At 33.8% G+C, this 18,504-nt stretch overlaps 2 protein-coding genes and 1 pseudogene across 2 annotated transcripts; 1 reads left to right on the top strand and 2 right to left on the bottom strand.

Moving 5' to 3' along the window:
* The first annotated feature begins 7,940 nt into the window (after positions 1-7,940).
* On the top strand, positions 7,941-9,949 carry LOC125851044 (7-deoxyloganetin glucosyltransferase-like; annotated as a pseudogene).
* On the bottom strand, positions 9,839-11,662 carry LOC125851045 (7-deoxyloganetin glucosyltransferase-like). Its single transcript, XM_049530838.1, has 2 exons — positions 11,069-11,662; positions 9,839-10,978 (listed from the first exon to the last, which is right to left on the bottom strand). Exons 1-2 carry the CDS (start codon positions 11,586-11,588, stop codon positions 10,023-10,025), a joined length of 1,476 nt encoding a protein of 491 aa, XP_049386795.1. The 5' UTR covers positions 11,589-11,662; the 3' UTR covers positions 9,839-10,022.
* A 4,079-nt stretch (positions 11,663-15,741) lies between these two features.
* Positions 15,742-17,370, bottom strand: LOC125851079 (7-deoxyloganetin glucosyltransferase-like). Its single transcript, XM_049530875.1, has 2 exons — positions 16,839-17,370; positions 15,742-16,697 (listed from the first exon to the last, which is right to left on the bottom strand). Exons 1-2 carry the CDS (start codon positions 17,350-17,352, stop codon positions 15,742-15,744), a joined length of 1,470 nt encoding a protein of 489 aa, XP_049386832.1. The 5' UTR covers positions 17,353-17,370.
* Between the last annotated feature and the right edge of the window lie 1,134 nt (positions 17,371-18,504).

Genomic DNA, 18,504 nt, shown 5'->3' on the forward strand with positions numbered 1-18,504 from the left:
CAAAGGATGCACCTACTTTACGCTAATATAATCTTTGAATGCAGGTCTTTGCGACGACATCTAAGAGCAATACTACATCACGTATTTAGGGAAGAGAACAGAATAGAGGACATGCTGGCGAAGGAAGATGCTAGAAACCCCACTGTTTTTGAAGCATAAAGCACAAACATCATTTTTGAAGCATAAAGCACAAATATCGTAATTGCACTCCTCTATTTATATTTCGAAATTTCTGATTAAACACTTATGAAATTCTCTATGTTAAGATTACATATATTAATCAACAAATTAAATTACTGACGAATTTAATTCAATGATTAATTTCCTTTAGAGCACGGCTTAACTTATTTCTTGTGTCGGGTTCATAAATCCACTTGTCAGGTTTGACACGATGAAAGCTTATAAACTTCTCAAAAAAGGCATGTCATCATTATCTATATTGAGACATGGATTCCATCAAGTAACATATAATTTCACCAATATATATATTATTATCATCCAATCTACTAGTCATATTGACTCATATGAGAATCTCACCTTTTAATAAATCAAAATAATAATTAATATATACAGATCATGATAGTTATATCAAGATTGAGAATATAAGTATATTTAACAGTTTAGAGCATATGTTTTTGTCAGTCTGTCTAAAACAACTATCTCTACTCGGTCTTGTTCAATACATACAAAATGCACTAGCACAAGAAGTTGAAACTATACCGTTCCCATAATCAAGATATATAAATTATACATAATCTTGTTCTACAATCGTACCAATGGCATGCCCAATTTCTATATTAGATTGTGAACAAATAAATTTTATACTTATAAGAACGATGATTTAATCCTTGGTGTATAGGCTAAAACTCTATACACTAAACCATCTACTATATAAGTAAACAGACACCATAAACGAATATATGATCTATTAAAACTGAATAAATAATTATTCTATAATAAATATTATTTTTAAACATATGATTACTAGTATATATCCCAATAATCTCCCACTTAGACATTTAACCATCACAAATTATTATATTGTATTATATCTAAATACTTAGTTAATAGTATATACCATAACAAAAATAAATCATATAATTGAAAAGAATGGAGAGAGGATAACTTTTTTATTGAAGTTTAGAAACCTACCATCACAACTTGTAGTTCTAGTCGAGTGAAGGAAGTTGTTACGTGTTGTAAACTTGTGATGCGTAACAATTGACACAAAAACGATAAATTAGGATAATGATTTGTTCTCTTTGTACCATTTGATTTGTGGTTATAAAATATACAAAGGGATAGTGACAGATTGACAATTAGACAATTAATTGTCAGTCTCAGTCATTTGTTTTACTTTTGAACCTTAATGTAATACTAATATATTCAAATTAATTAAAACTAATTTGAACTGATAAGCTCAGTGATTCATGTCCTTGTATTTTAATGTTTCATATCTATCAATTGAACATGAAAGACACAAATAGCCAAGATTAATATTAGATGTAATATTTTGTACGTTTCTTTCGTGTCTTCATTAAATTCCATAGGATAAATTAAAATTCAATTTTATGCCTATCCGTTCATTTCACATTTATAAGCATAATATTATTTCTACTACGTACTGAAGTTGAGATTGTGTGTGCCTTAGAAACACTGCAGGCACACACAATGGGAACTTTTTTTATTAGGAAACCTTATGCCTTAATGGCTATTCTGAAGGCCATACCATAACTAATACTTTTATCCGTGGGAAATGCTCTTCTAACTATGTAGTGTATTCGGTAATTTAGTTTTTTTTATTAAATTCTAATTATTTATCAAAAAAATAATATGTGAATCTATGTGGGAGATTTCGAGAGAGAGGTGAGTGAGATTTGATGGAGAGAAAAGATGATGTGTGTATCTCAATTGAAATTGAGATACAAATTATATCTGATATTCAATCTATATCTAACCTCTCTTATCTCTCATTCAAAACTTTTGATTCTTCTCTCCTCTCTCTTGATCTCATTTGTCTCTCTCCTCTTTAAAACTATGGCTTTTTAAACTATCATGTTATGCAGAAACTAATTACCATAAAAATAAATTGTTTAGACTCAGAATATTGATAACTTATAAAAAGATTTATAAGTTACCTGTTATGATCCGTAAAAATAAGAAGGGAAAATTGTATGAAAGAACAAATAATTAATTCAAAATAAATGTTATAACTACTGTTTCAATTAATTCTAATTCGTAGCTAACACTTTGTCATTCGCCTCTCTCCCCAGAAATCTCGCTCGCCACTCTCCCTCGCCTCTTTCACTTTATACAAACACAAATGTATAAAATGTGTTTGTGTTTGTATAAAGCGAGAGAAAACTGTATATACAAATACAAATACATATCTATTCGTCCTATACACTTATAATTATACAATATAAAGCTTCCTTTGTATAAAGCGAGAGAGAGATTTGTATATAAATCTATCTGTATACAAAAATACAGTTACATATACATATACAGATTTATATTTAAAGGGTCTTTCACCATAATTTTCTTTCATTAGATTAACAAGAGGTTCAAAGATTAAGTTTTGTGAATGTCATGTTTCTCTTAGGTTTTACTTTGTACTTGCAATAATTGATGAAAATAAACTTTTCCATTCTTGTTAGAAAAACACCATTATTTCGGATGGAAATGATCTCTTATGATCACTTACAAATTGAAGAGAAAAAGAAAATGACATTTTCAGATTTTCTACAGAACAAAATTGTCAGACCATGTCATTTTCTTATGAATATATTTTCAAGCACATGTGACATGCCTATACACATCCGGATGGCAGGCTGAGCAAATGACTTGAAAATACCATTTTTCCTTTTATTGGATCAAATTTTCCGTATCCCCCAAACCCTTTCCACCTATTTGATAAAAACGTATTAAGAATGACTCAAAAATGCGCTTCTTCCACCTGTTGTCCCTCAATTAAAATGCTGAGGCTTTGGGATTCTTGTTAAATTCCACCCAATTCCCAATTCATTGAATGAGGATGGTAACAATACTAATCAACCCAAGACAAACTCAATGTTCTGATATCGGCCTCTAGCTAAAAAAGAATTTTGCTGTTATCTTTCAATTATTCATCTATATAAAGCAGCAATCATCACTTAATCTACCAATTTGTTTGCGTGGTGGATTATCTATTAATTCATTTTTGGTGTTTAGGCACCTCAGCATGTTCTTGGAAAAGTATTCATAAAATATTAACGGGTGATTTACAAGAATGATCTTGACGGTGGGTGGTCTTGAGTTTATGATACGCGCTTGCTTCATGGACAAAACTTTAAACTACTTAATGTGACGAAAGTTTGTCCATGGGGTAAACAGGAGTCTTCACTGGTTACAATGGTTTCACTAGAATAACTGGACGTTGCATATTCCGAAAAAATTAAGTTTCGCGTACTCTTCACTTTTGATGCCACATGGTGTCGGATTTTTCAAAAATACACTACTTAATACTATTTTTGGAGAATCCAACACACACCCGTTGACATTTTTGAAATGTCCTAACAACCTAGCCAATAAATCAGACTTTTCTTATACATATCGATAAGTTCATGAATCAGGCAAAATTCTTGTAATTTGCAACATAAATATTATTAGAAACATTGTATCACTCCTAAATATATACACATATAGAGTTTTTAAATAATAGGTCTATCAATTTTTTTGATACACAAATATATATAATCTGATAAAAGATGTATCAATTTTTTCAGATACACAATTTTTTTTCTGACATATAAATACAATTGGCGGTATCAATAGATATCAATCGAAGAGGAAGAGTAAAAAAAAAAAAGAAGAGTTCAAGAATCAAGATCATTATAGAGAATACTATAAACTCTACGATGATCATAGAATACCTAGTTTTCTCTAGCTCCTTTTTTTCTGCATGCTTGTTAAGTAGTAGAGTTTTATTATTGCAATAAGATCGGTAAGGTAAGGTCTAACCCCCCTTGCTTGTACTCTTCTCTTCGAAGGTTCTTTTATTTATTAATGAAAATTTCTTAGTAAAATAAAAAATAAAAAATAAGTGATACACAAAATCCACACTTGTTCCTTCTCAAAAAAAATAAAAATAATAATAATAAGCAAGAACCCAGAATGTAAATTTTCTATATATCAGTGTTAATTCAATAAAAATGAATCAATAACTAGCAGTTACCCAGAAAATATACAGAAACAAAATTTCATTGATAAAATAAACAATATGGGTATAAATCTTTTTATCCCTCAATTCTTCTCTTCTAAGATTTCTCCATGATTTGAGAGACGTTAATAGCATTGTAAACATTTCATTTTACCTTCAATGTCACGCTTTTTGTAATCACAAAATTGTCCTAATATGTTTTAAATCACAATTTTCATTAACTCTTTTTTCTCTCGAACTATATATCTATGCAGAATCAAACATCGCTTAAATTAAATTGAAAGTGATAGAAATTTTGTGTTTAGTGGTCTATATAAGTGAGCAAACCCCTTACGTCTAATATTCACAATTTCTGAGAGTAAAAAAAGAACAGGGCAATATGAATCAGCCTCATGCAGTATGCATTCCATTTCCAGCACAAGGCCATATATATTAACCTTGTGACATTGTCACGGACTTAGAGTCTCACTAATGCTCTGTGCGGCACTTGACAACTTACTCACGAATCTTTTACGATCTTGTAAGCTCAAGTAAGCCCTTTGAAACTAAGATCGCTAAGAGAATGAAAAGGAAGACTTAGAGAATTTTGGAAGAAGGCTTTTTGTATTGCTTGGAAGATTGCTTTACACTTGCTTGGTTGCTTGCTTGGTTGGATGCCTTGCAAATGAATGACACCCCCTATTTATACAAACTCCCAAGGACTAAAGTGCAATTAAAAATTACTTACAAGTTCCTAAGATATTTACACAAAAACTCCTCTCTAGAATTCTCTACACACTCTAGAGAATTCTAAGGCTTTCTTGGAAACTATCTAAATTATTCTAGAGAATTCTAAGGAATTCCTTAGAATTCTCTAGCCTTCTTGAATATTCCAAAAGGTTCTAGAGTTCTCCGCAAACCTCTCCATAACTCTAGACCCTTCCGCCCTCATCCGGACGCAAAATTCGATTGCGAAGTGGCGGGACATGACACTATGCTCAAATTAGCCAAACTCCTCCATATCCGAGGCTTTCATATCACCTTTGTTAACACATATTTCATTCACCGTCGATTGCTCAAATCACGGGGTCCCAATTCCCTCGTTAGCCTACCTTCCTTTCGTTTCGAGTCCATCCCTCTAATGAGGATGCCACACAAGACATTCCGTCTTTGTGTGAGGCATGTAAGAAGACGTGTTTGGCCCCTTTTAGAGACCAGATCACTAAATCATAATTCCAATTCCCCTTCTATTACTTGCATAGTCTCTGATGTTGGTATGAGCTTCACTCAGCAAGTTTCTGAGGAATTGGGTGTTCCTAATGTTGGCTTTTGGACTGCTAGTGGTTGTTCCTTGTGGGCTTTCACACAATATCCTAAACTTGTGGAACAAGGTTACACTCCAATAAAAGGTATGGAAATAACATGTCTTATTTACTATTCTCTCCACTCCATATTAAATGAATTGTTAGGATATAACATACGGATTAAGAAAAGTATTTAATGAAGACCTAGAAAATGTAAAATAGTTAAGTTGGTAGTCTCATAGTTCTTGCTTAGACCTCTAAGTTCGTTGAGTATCAGTTCATAGATATTATTAAGATCCATAAATTTTAGTACTTGGTACTAACATTCCGAAATTAATTTTTTTTTTTTTTTTTTACTGGTTGAATTTCAGATGAAAGTTATTTAGACACAATTATAGATTGGATACCTGGCATGGAAGGCATACGTCTAAAAAACATGCCAAGTCTCATCAGAGCTACACTTGATGAATCAAGCTATACTGCAGTCAAATTTATAATAGAAGAAATCGTGGAAAAAATTCCCAAATTCTCTGCACTCATTTTGAACACATTTGACACCCTAAGTTTTGCAACAAATTGCAACCAAGTTCCCTGTAGTTAATTATACTATTGGACCCTTACATCGCTTTGTGTTGAATAATCCAACTCAAGACGAAGACTTGAAATCCATCGGTTCAAATCTATGGAAAGAAGAAACTCACTGTCTTGAATGGCTGGACACGAAGAAACCAAATTCTGTTGTTTATGTAAATTTTGGAAGTGTTACAGTGATGAGCAATGAACAGTAAGTTGAATTTGCGTGGGAACTTGCAAATACTAAAATGAATTTCTTGTGGATTGTTAGATCTGATTTAGTCATGGGCGATTCAGCCATTTTTCCACATGAATTTCTCGCGGAGACTAAGGAAAGAGGTTTATTGGGTGGTTGGTGTCCTCAAGAATAAATTTTAAGTCATCCGGAGGATTTTTAACTCACTGTGGATGGAATTTGACTTTCAAAAACATATCTTATGGTGTGCCAATGTTGTGTTGGCCTTTCTTTGCGGATCAACATACAAATAGTTGGTTTAATTGTAATCGTTGGGGTGTCGGGATGGAAATTGATAGCAATGTGAAGAGGGAAGTGATTGAGAATCTTGTGAGAGTTGATGATTGGACAAAAGGGTAAAGAGATGAAAGAAAATGCATTGAAGTGGAAAAGATTAGCTGAAAAAGCTATCAATTCTTCAGATGGATCATCTTCTATGAATTTTGACAAGTTGGTTAGCCGTGTACTATTAGGAAAAGGTCTTTCACCTTAAATTTCTTACATTACATTGACATGTTAAGGTCCAATAGTTCGAAGTTGTACTTTGTACTTGCAATAATGGATGAAATAAACTTTTCCGCTCTTTCTAGAAATACACTATAATCTCTTATGACAACTTACAAATTGAAGAGAAAAAATGACATTTTCAATTTTTCTACGAAACCAAATGTCTTGTGAAGATTTTTTTCAAGTGCATGTGACATACCTATATGGATCATGGATGGATGCGGAGCAACATAGGTTGGGCCCTAACCGGCAAATATTTCATTTTTAAAATGGAAAACCATCAAAAAATGTCCCTAACGTATTAAAAATGACTTAAAAATACCATTGTTCCTTTTATTGGATCAAATTTTCCGCCCCCAACTCCAAAATTAATGGACTATAACACATGGAAAATGGAAAAATTCATATTTCCCGTTCCTTACCTGTAACGGTATCTTCACGTTTGAAATTGCCCCTCAATTAAAATGCTGAGGCTTTGAGATTCTTCTTAAATTCCACGCAATTACCAATTCTGGAAATGAAATTATTTATTGTCATTGAATGAGGTGGGCAACAATACCAATTAACCCCAAACAAACTTAATGCTCTAATGTTGGCCTCAAACTAAAAAAAAAAATATTTGCTGTCATCTTTCAATTATTTCATCTATATAAAGCAGCAATCATCCCTTAATCTACCAATTTGTTTGCGTGGTTGACCACTATCTATTAATTCATTTTTGGTATTTAGGCACCTCAGCAGGTGCTTGGAAAAATCTTCATTAATTAAGACATTTGAAAGGTAAAGAGTGATTTACAAAAATGACCTTGAAGGTGTGTGGTCTTGAATTTTTGATACTCGCTTGCTTCATGGACAAAACTTTAAACTGACGAGGGTTTGTCAACAATCTTGGTAGATAATCAAAGAGGTCCTGCTGTCGGTGGGTGGTTATTACCCATATATGCCGCCTGTCTGACCAATAATTATGTTAGCAAAAGTTGGGTCACTCTGTATCTTTCATATCTAATTTGCGTAGCATCGTGCATCTTTATGGTGACTACTCCATGGGACAGGCAGGGGTCAAAAGTTCAACACCAACTACTTTCAAGATCATTGGATTGTAATTTCCAAATGGTCTATATAAAGGGAGTAAGCTTTAATTAAAACCTTGTACAGCCCATCCCAATATTCACAATATGAGCCAGGCAGAGGAATCCATATTGTCCAAGCCACATGCAGTATGCATTCCATTTCCAGCACAAGGCCATATAAACCCTATGCTGAAATTGGCCAAACTCCTCCATGTCCGAGGCTTTCATATAACCTTTGTTAACACAGAGTTCAATCACCTGAGATTACTCAAATCCCGGGGTCCCAATGCCCTTGATGGCCTATCTTCCTTTCGTTTCGAGTTCATCCCTGATGGACTCCCTCCTCCCTCTAATGAGGATGCCACACAAGACATTCTGTCTTTGTGTGAGGCATGTAAGAAGTCGTGTTTGGTTCCTTTCAGAGACCTCATCACGAGACTAAACGCTAGTTCTAATTTCCCTTCTATTACTTGCATAGTTTCTGATGCTGGTATGAGCTTCACTCATCAAGTTTCTGAGGAATTAGGTATTCCCAATGTTGGATTTTGGACATGTAGTGGTGGTGCTTTGTTGGCTTACATCCAATATCCTAAACTTGTGCTGGAAGGTTATACTCCACTAAAAGGTACCAAATAAAGTTTAATTTCTTTTACAATTTCTAATCTAGTATATACTTACAATTTCTTTTTAACTGTTGAATTTCAGATGAAAGTTATTTGACCAATGGCCATTTAGACACGATTATAGATTGGATACCTGGCATGGAAGGCATCCGCCTAAAAAACTTGCCAAGCTTCATCAGAGCCAAAGTCAATGAACCAAACTATATTGTACTCAAATTTATAGTAGAAGAAATCATGGACAAAATTCACAAATTCTCTGCACTCCTTTTGAACACTTTCGACACGTTAGAGAGTGATGTTATGAAACAAATTGCAACCAAGCACCCTGCAGTTAGTTATACTATTGGACCCTTTCACTCTTTGTTGAATAATCTAACTCAAGACAATGATTTGAAATCAATTGGTTCAAATCTGTGGAAAGAAGATACTCACTGTCTCGAATGGCTGGACACAAAGCAGCTAAATTCTGTTGTTTATGTGAATTTCGGAAGTATTACAGTGCTGAGCAATGATCAGTTAGTTGAATTTGCGTGGGGACTTTCAAATACTAAAATGAATTTCTTGTGGATCGTTAGATCTGATTTAGTCATGGGTGATTCAGCCATTTTTCCACATGAATTTCTCGCAGAGACTAAGGAAAGAGGTTTATTAGGTGGTTGGTGTCCTCAAGAACAAATTTTAAGTCATCCGTCAATTGGAGGATTTTTAATGTGGATGGAATTCGACTTTTGAGAGTATATCATATAGTGTGCCAATGTTGTGTTGGCCTTTCTTCGCAGATCAACAAACAAATAGTTGGTTTAATTGTAATCGTTGGGGTGTTGGGATGGAAATTGATAGCAATGTGAAGAGAGAAGTGATTGAGGAACTTGTGAGAGAGTTGATGATTGGAGAAAAGGGTAAAGAGATGAAAGAAAATGCATTGAAGTGGAAGAAGTTAGCAGAAGAAGCAGTCACTTCTCCAAATGGATCATCTTATATGAATTTTGACAAGTTGGTTAGGGAAGTGCTATCGCCAAAAGGTTCTTCACTTCTTCCAGTAGATTGACATGTTGAAATAATGTTGTACCTTTTTCTTCTCTGGTTTTTTGTGTTCTAAATAAACTTGATCTGGAGTCTCTAGATTAAAGAAAAAAACAACTTGCAGCAGATGGTACTTGGTAAAACATTTGTTGTATAGTTTATACTTTCGAATTTCTTATTTCAGCTTCCATAAGCCGTCCCTCTGTAGCACACTTTACACATAGTTCTAGTCAAAGTGGTACAAACATTAGTCCTGTCTCTGGTATAGCTCGGTTGTATAATAGTAACTCGAAAAATAAAACAATAATCTGTTACAATCGATAAAATTATACTAGTGTAAGATCTTTTATAGTATCAACAATATACTGATAGAAGGAAACATACATTATCATATATCTCAACCAAGCTAAACTCAACAACCCATTAATAGTGATGCATAGTATTGCAATAATACAATATACTGAAAGAAATAGAAAAAACAAACAGTATATCTGTTTGCTAAAGAGAATGTTACTTTACGATCGCGTGTTTAGGAGAGAGAAGAATTTCATTGATCAATTTGTCTATATTCACATAAGATGATCCTGCTGGTTTTGCAGCAGCTTCTTCAGCCAATATCTTCCATTCCATTGCCTTTTTCTTCATCTCTTTGCCTTTCTCCCCGGTCATCAGCTCTCTTACAAGGGCTTCAACTTCATCCCTCTTCACATTATTGTTAATCTCCATTCCAATCCCCAACTTGGTACAACAAAACCAACAGTTAGTTGGCTGCTCTGCGAAAAACGGCCAGCAAATCATTGGCACCCCACTGCTAATACTTTCTAGGGTCGAGTTCCATCCACTGTGAGTCAAGAACCCTCCAATTGCGGGGTGGTTAAGGACTTTTTCTTGTTGGCACCAGCTTGCTAGCATCCCTCTTTCTTTAGTTTCCTCCACGAATTTGGGTGGAAGAATTGCCTGTTCTCCTAATACAACATCAGGCCTTATAATCCACAAAAAATCCAGCTGGCTATTGGCAAGTCCCCAGGCGAATTCGATAAGATGGTTCATAGTCATAACAGTAATACTTCCAAAATTAACATAAACAACAGAATTTGGTTTCTTGGAATCCAACCATTCAAGACACTTTGGTTCTTCTTTCCAAAGATTGGATCCCAAATCCGCCAAATCCTTGTCGTCAACATGTTTCACAAGCAAATTTAATGGTCCAATTACATACACCGGAGGAACAAGTGTTTGAAGTGATTCAAGAACTTCCTTCTCTAATGCCTCAAATGAATTGACAACAATAGCAGAAGCATATTTTTTCGATCTCTCCGTTTCACGTATGACAAAGTTAAGCATGAAATCATCTGGATTTGCAGTCCTAAGAAAACTTGGAAGATCCTTTAAACGTACGTCTTTCATACCCGGTATCCAATCCAAAGTCGTCTTCTCTAAGTACCCATTTGTCAAGTAACTTTCATCTGAGGATAAAATAAAACTAAGTCAACAAGAAACAGGGGATACCTTTAAGAAGATAAAATTGAGGCAGAACATTTAAAAACAGGGGATACCTTTAAGTGGAATGTATCCTTTATCAACAAGGTTACAATAATGCATGTAACTTAAAGTCCCACAAGCAGCAAAAGTCCAAAAGAAAACTTGCGGGATACCCAATTCTTGGGCAGCAGTTAGAGTGAAACTGATTGAACCATCGGAGACGATGCACGAGACAGGTGGCACCTTAGATGAACAAGTATTATTGAGCTTGGCTAGTAACTCTCTGAAAGGACCTAAACAAGTGGTATCTGTTGATTTACATAAAGCAATAATATCTTGTGTTGCATCAGCATCACATGGTGGAAGGCCATCAGGAATTGCCTCAAAACGGAATGATGGCAAGTTCTTGAGACCGTGAGGGCCTCGAGACTTAAGGAGACGCCTATGATTGTATTCAGTGTTGACAAAAGTGATGTGAAAGCCTTTGTGATTGAGGATTTTGGCTAATTTTAACATTGGGTTAATGTGGCCTTGGGCAGGATATGGTATGCAAACTGCATGAGGCTTATCAAGTTCAGCACCAGTGGAAGCCATTTTTTACCTTATCTTTTGCTTCTCTCAGAGTGATGGAAAACGAAGGCTATATATTGGCTATTTTGTTTTGGAAAGAGGAAGAGTCTGCTGAAACTTATAGATATTTAGTTAAGAAAGAAAACAAGTGCAACTTGTATGTAAGTAAAATCTGTGGTTTCTTATTTATTTTTACTGTTTGATGATTAAGCAAAAATATATATGGTGGCCAAGCTAGAAATTTCGTTAGAGATGTTCAAGATTCAATATATATGTATGAGAATTATTTTTTGACATGTATACTTAGTACTAGTCTTTGGGAACATGCGTTGCACGTTTGTCCCAAACAATAATGTATTCATCACATCTTCCACATAATCAATAAATTTTGAGAGTTTAGAAATTGATATTATGCAATCTAAAAATTGTTGTAAAGAAAGAAGAGATTCTTACCAAACAAATATAATGAATCATCAGACTTCTCACATATAATCATAATAATTATATTTTGTCATGCAATTATGAAGTCATGAAATTTGAGAGAGGATAAAAATGAAAAACATAAATATAATTAAATGTGATAATACATAGATGAAGAAGGACTAAGTTGCTCGAACTCGAGTGCAGATGTCCAATACGGGTGCGGATCTAGAGGTCGGATCCTTCATGATCTAATTTTTAAGATTTGGCGATATGGATTCATGCACGGATACGGGTGCAGGGATTCACCTAAAAATAATTAAAATATCTAAAAATAGAGTTATAAAATCTAAATTATAAGATATTATATGGAGAACTTGAGGAGAAACATGGAAGGAGATTAAATGAAAAGGAGTGACATAGAAATTTCTATATAAAAGGTATTCCATTTTCTTCAATTTCACCTTAGCTTTGTATTGATTATAGGAATCATTAAAATTGTCCACACTTTTCCCATCGATTTTGGCAAAGTACCCAAAATCCGTTGACCAAATCGGACACGGACCCCACACCCACACCCACGCCGTATCGACACGGGTGCTGCACCAAAAGTAAAGAGTCCGAGCAACTTAGAAGAAGGAATCAAATAAAAGAAGAAAGTTTGAAAGCAACAATTGAACACTACTATTTCTTATGATTTATCTCATATTGTCCAATGTCTTAATTTATAAGTTTGCAAGACCAATGTTTTTCTTAATTCAATATGAGAAGATGAAAAGATAAGAGTTCAAAATTTAATTTTAGAAATGAAGGGTTTTGAAAGCATGATTTATTCATTATCATCTTTTCGTAATGTCTTTCTCATTTAAAAGTTGATTCAACTTTGGACTTAACACCTTCCCACTTTAAGTATTTAGTATAATATATATGATATTATTTAATATTTAATTAATTAGATATTTTATTTAAAATAGGGGTAAAATGGTAATCCAACTTTGAAGTTGAAAGCTTCCCACTTTTAATATAATATGCTAATTTTTCAATCAAGGGTGTTTCGACTAGTCACTCTATACTATATGTGGCTACGCCACTATATACAATCTAACAAAATACTACAAAAATGAGATGGTATGGGAAGTGGGGATTCAAGGATGGCGGGGGTGGGTGAGTGGTCAAGGGTTGAGGGTTGGGATTGTTGGGTGGCTAGAGAGCAGAGACAATAAAACTTAAATATGTTACTTATGAAATTTGTTTCGCTACTTTTAGGAACTTGTTTTCCGAAAAAAATGTTTACCATTGTGGGCACAAAATCATTTATTGAATTGTACCTCCAAGTTACGTTTGTGTTCCTCATCAGTTTGAACATCTCAGTCATGGGTTCAATCAAAGTTTTCATTTATAAAAAAAAGATATAAAAATGTGAAGTGAAAATTCGAGCATTAAAGTCCTTGAATTGCCTTCAATATTATCCCTTTCCACAATAAAGAACTTTAGTAAACAAGTCCTGGAATTAGGCAGCTTTATGCTTTCACGCAACCTGTTACTAAAAATTGATTGATCATTCTAGTATTCAAACTTTAAATAAAAGAACATTCAATCTGTTTCATTTTTATTATATTCTTTTCTTTCTGTTATTTATTTCGATAAATATAGTACTATTTTATATTTGAAAATAATTAAATTTTAAACTTCTTATTTCATCATTCATATCATGTTCAAACTCACATATTTCATTTTTTTTTTTTAAATGCCGATCAAATATCTTCATATAAATTAAAATAAAAAGAATAAACATGTGTTGACTAGTCTTCTATATATAAGTGAACAAAACTTGCTTAAAGTCAACAAGCTACAATAACCTGTTACGTCCTAATATTCACATTTTCCTTATCTCAAAGTGCTGGGAAACGAAAGATATATATTGACTATTGTTTTGGAAAGAGGAAGAGTATGCACAAACTTATAGATAATTATTTATACAATGTCGTGCAAAATATAAATTTATATAATGGGTCATCTGTTATGTAATTAGAGGTATATTTCTTGATAAACATTATATGATAAACTAGTAATAACCTGTTTATAATTACTTCATTTGTTTATTATAAAATTTGATTTTACATAAAAAGATTAAAAACTAAAAAAGATTCTTAAATTTTATAGAAATGTCTTTTAATCTTGTGGTCATAGCCATATCATATGACAAATTTAAATTAAAGAATTGTTAAATTTATTAAAGATCACACAAATAAATTGAAACTGAGAGAGTTCATTATTAAAGCTCACACACAAAAATTGAAGGAAACGTCTCACACAGCCACGTATTTTCTTTTCGAAAAGGGATAAGACATAAGTACCCTTCTAGACTATGGTCCTATTACACTCCCCCCCCCCCCCCCCCCCCCCCCCCCCCCCNAAGTCCATATAAGGAGACCAGTTCATATCATTCTACCGATGTGAGACTTCTTAACACTCGCCTACACGCCCAGACCTCAACTAGAGCGTAAACACTTCTAAATGGGCATGTGAAGATGGATTGGTCCGACTCTGATACCATGTAAAGATGGATCTTGGGCCTAACTCAACCTTGACTTATGTGGCATCTCTCACGCGTCTCAACTACGTGGAGTCATAGAGTGTGCCACGTAAGCGAAAAGATGTGCAAAACTACAAGAAAATGAGTTAGGAGATAATAAGACCTTAGTTTAATTAAAATATGTCTCTGAAATTTCGGTCTTAATTTAGAAGTTACTTATGTTTTATACCTCTCGAAAATAAATTTAGTTAGTACAATATTTCTGTTGCCTGTTATTTTGATGATTTGGATTTCTGACTTGAAACATGAGCATCATTATCTCCTGCTTATGTTGATAGTTCAGCAAAATTTGGAGTATTTGAAAGTCACAAGTTTTTGACTATTATTTTGGGCATTATCACAAACTAATAATATATGGGCCGATAAAGCATCTGTTGTAGTACTATTAGCTCAATTCAAATTTTTGATGCTAAGTAGGCGTTTCACTATAGAATATCTGATTTGAGATACGAAATTTGCACAAAGTTTTAATTTTTTTAAAAAAATAAAATTTGATTCATAAATTTATATTTTGCAAAAAAACAGATATTTTAAACTTTGCAGAAAAAAAAGACTCACGCTTGAGGTGAAAAAATTATCCTCATCATGTATAAAATTTATATTAAAGAATAACTAGTTACTACTATTGTTAAATGATAAATCTTTGTAAGAGATAATAAACCTAAATTAGTTGTTGAATTAAAGAAGACCAAAAAAATTCACGTGTGAGAAAGATTAGTCAAAAATGGTATACATATATATGGACTATTTGTGTAAAAGTAACTATATATGTGTGTCATCTTTTTAAAAAAATATATCAACTCTAAATCTCAAAGTTGAGAGGACACAATACACGCTTTTAGACAATCGGTATTATATTCTTTGTCATGTCACCTTTTAGAGGTATTAAATTCACTTCAAACAAATAGAGGGAACTACGTAGATTTTCTCGTAGGTTTTCTATTAATTTTGTTAAAAAAACATGGATAAACTTGGCTTTCCCTTGATTTTTTGAGATCGACGGGCCGTCGATATTTGCATCGTATTTAGTAGTGTGTATATATATTGTATCTGTTACTACCAAAAATTGAAAAAAGGACATTTTGAGGGTGCAAGAGAGCATTTTTATTTCATTTATTTTGTACAACATAACGAGAAAAAGGAAAACCAACCAACTATTGATTAGTAATACTTTTGCCTAGTGGTTTCGGAGAGTAGAATTTGGTTGATCAATTTGTCTATGTTCACATAAGATGATCCTGTTGTTTTTGCAGCAGCTTCTTCAGCCAATTTCTTCCATTCCATTGCCTTTTTCTTCATATCTTTGCCTTTCTCACCAACCATTAACTCTCTCACAAGACTTTCAACTTCATCCCTTTTCACATTATTGTCAATTTCCATTCCAATTCCCCATTGAGTGCATTTGAACCAACAATTAGTCTGTTGTTCTGCGAAAAACGGCCAGCAGATCATTGGCACACCATTGCCGATACTTTCAAGGGTCGAATTCCATCCACTGTGAGTCAAGAACCCTCCAATAGCAGGGTGGCTAAGGACTTGTTCTTGCGGGCACCAACTTGTTAACATCCCTCTTTCTTTAGTTTCTTCCACGAATTCAGATGGAAGAATTTCTTTTTCCCCTGATACAATATCAGGTCTTATGATCCATAAAAATTCCATCTGACTATTGGCAAGTCCCCAAGCAAATTCAATAAGTTGGTTCGCGGTCATGACAGTGATGCTCCCAAAATTAACGTAAACAACAGAATTTGGTTTCTTGGAATCAAGCCAGTCTAGACACTTGGTTTCTTCTTTCCATAGATTCAATCCCAAGCCCTCCAAGTTCTTTTCATCGACAACATGTTCCATAAGAAGATTCAAGGGACCAACGACGTAGATTGGAGGAAGAAGTTTTTGAAGTGATTCAACAACTTCTCCCTCCAATGTCTCGAATGTATTGATAATGATAGCAGAAGCATTTTTTGATCTCTCTGTCTCTTGGATGATGAGCTTGATCATGTATTCTTCGGGATTTGTAGTTCTTAGGAAACTTGGAAGATCCCTCAAACGTACTCCTTTCATGCCTGGTATCCAATCCAAACTTGTATCCAAATATCCATTTGTCAAGTAACTTTCATCTGCAATTCCCAAAGAAGATCAACCAAAGATGATATAAACCAAATTTAAAGCCACAAGATAGTTTAAAGAGTAAATTTTCGCATAGCTCAAGAGCATTTTTTTTACTCTTTTCCGTGATACAGGGGATTGGACATGTATACCTTTAAGTGGAGTGTATCCTTTCTCAACAAGATCGCGGTAATACATGTAACATAATAAACCACAAGCACTTGGAGTCCAAAAGAGAACTTGAGGAATACCCAAATCTTGAGCAGCAGAGAGAGTGAAGCTCATTGAACCATCAGACACGATGCACGATACACGTGGTACGTTAGTATTTTTGAGCTTTGCAAGTAACTCTTTGAAAGGACCTAAACATGTAGTGGTTGTAGATTTACAAAGAGAAGAAATGTCTTGAGTGGCATCAGGGTCGCATGGTGGGAGGCCATCAGGAATGGTCTCGAATCGAAAAGATGGCAAACCATTGAGGCTATGGGGGCCTCGAGACTTAAGGAGACGCTTATGGTTGTGTTCAGTGTTGACAAAGGTGATATGAAAGCCTTTGTGATTGAGGATTTTGGCCAATTTTAGCATTGGGCTAATGTGGCCTTGAGCAGGGTATGGTAAGCAAACTGCATGAGGTTTGTCTGAATTTTCAGCATTAATGGAACACATTTTTTTTGGTTTCCTTGTTTGAGTGAAATATTTTTGCAAGAGGAAGAGAGTGGGTACATTTTATAGACGACCTAGTTAAATCGAGTCAAAATCTTAGGTCATCGTTTGATGTAATTAATTCTGCGATAAAATTAGTTATCCAGAGATTGTAAGGTGAGATAATAATCATGGAATAACTAATTCCAGGATAATTAATTCAGAGATAACTTATTCCCCAACCTAACAAGCTCTTATTGTATTTTAACACTAGATGTTAACGTACTACCTACGTAATGGCCGGCCTTCTGATTTTATTCAAATATGCATCATATTACTAACGGCGCGGAACAAGGACAAAGTCATATTGAAATTTCTTAATGACATCATCAAAATATGTGGTGCATATGAGGTTGTTTCTTAAATTAATCATCAAATGTTTTAATTTTGAGTCTTGAATATAGAAAAATCTTTGATAGGAGGGCTACTTCCAAATGGCCCCACCTAGCGTGCAAATTTAAATTAGTTGGACTCTAATAATATGAATATCAAACACGAAAAACAAAAAATAAAACCTTAAATGAGGTATAGTGCTTGCCAGAATTCGTATAGTATTTGCTAGAGGAAGAGGCTGCATATCTATCTATCTATCTATCTATCTATACTACCTTAAAAACATGAATTTCCAAACATGAATGTTGAATTACTATAATACCTCTAATTAAAAATACTGAATTTATTTTATTTATTTAATTATGTTATATTAAAAGTTGAAACCTTTTCACATTGATAGATTGTGACTTTTGATATGAGTTGTGACATTTTCAAAGGGTTGTGACTTTTTTGACGGGTTGTGACATTTTCAATGAGTTGTGACTTTTTCAAAGGATTGTGATTTTTTCAAAGGGTTGGGACTTTACCAAAGGGTTGTGCCTTATCCGTTGAGTTGTGACTTTTTCAAAGGGTTATGTCTTTTTCGATGAGCATGGACTTTTTTGAAGGGTTGTGACTGATCTGATAAGGCACTATGAAAACATATTCATATTACTAATTGTTAGCTATAAACAGAGGGGTTTCCTCTCACTTTTAAACTATAATTCACTTTTAAACTACAATTTTTTTTAGGTTTTCTACTCTTCTTCTTAAAAAATCTCAATTGTTATTTGCAATAGTTGA

Source organism: Solanum stenotomum, unplaced genomic scaffold, assembly GCF_019186545.1.
Source record: "Solanum stenotomum isolate F172 unplaced genomic scaffold, ASM1918654v1 scaffold21764, whole genome shotgun sequence".
Taxonomy (NCBI): domain Eukaryota; kingdom Viridiplantae; phylum Streptophyta; class Magnoliopsida; order Solanales; family Solanaceae; genus Solanum; species Solanum stenotomum.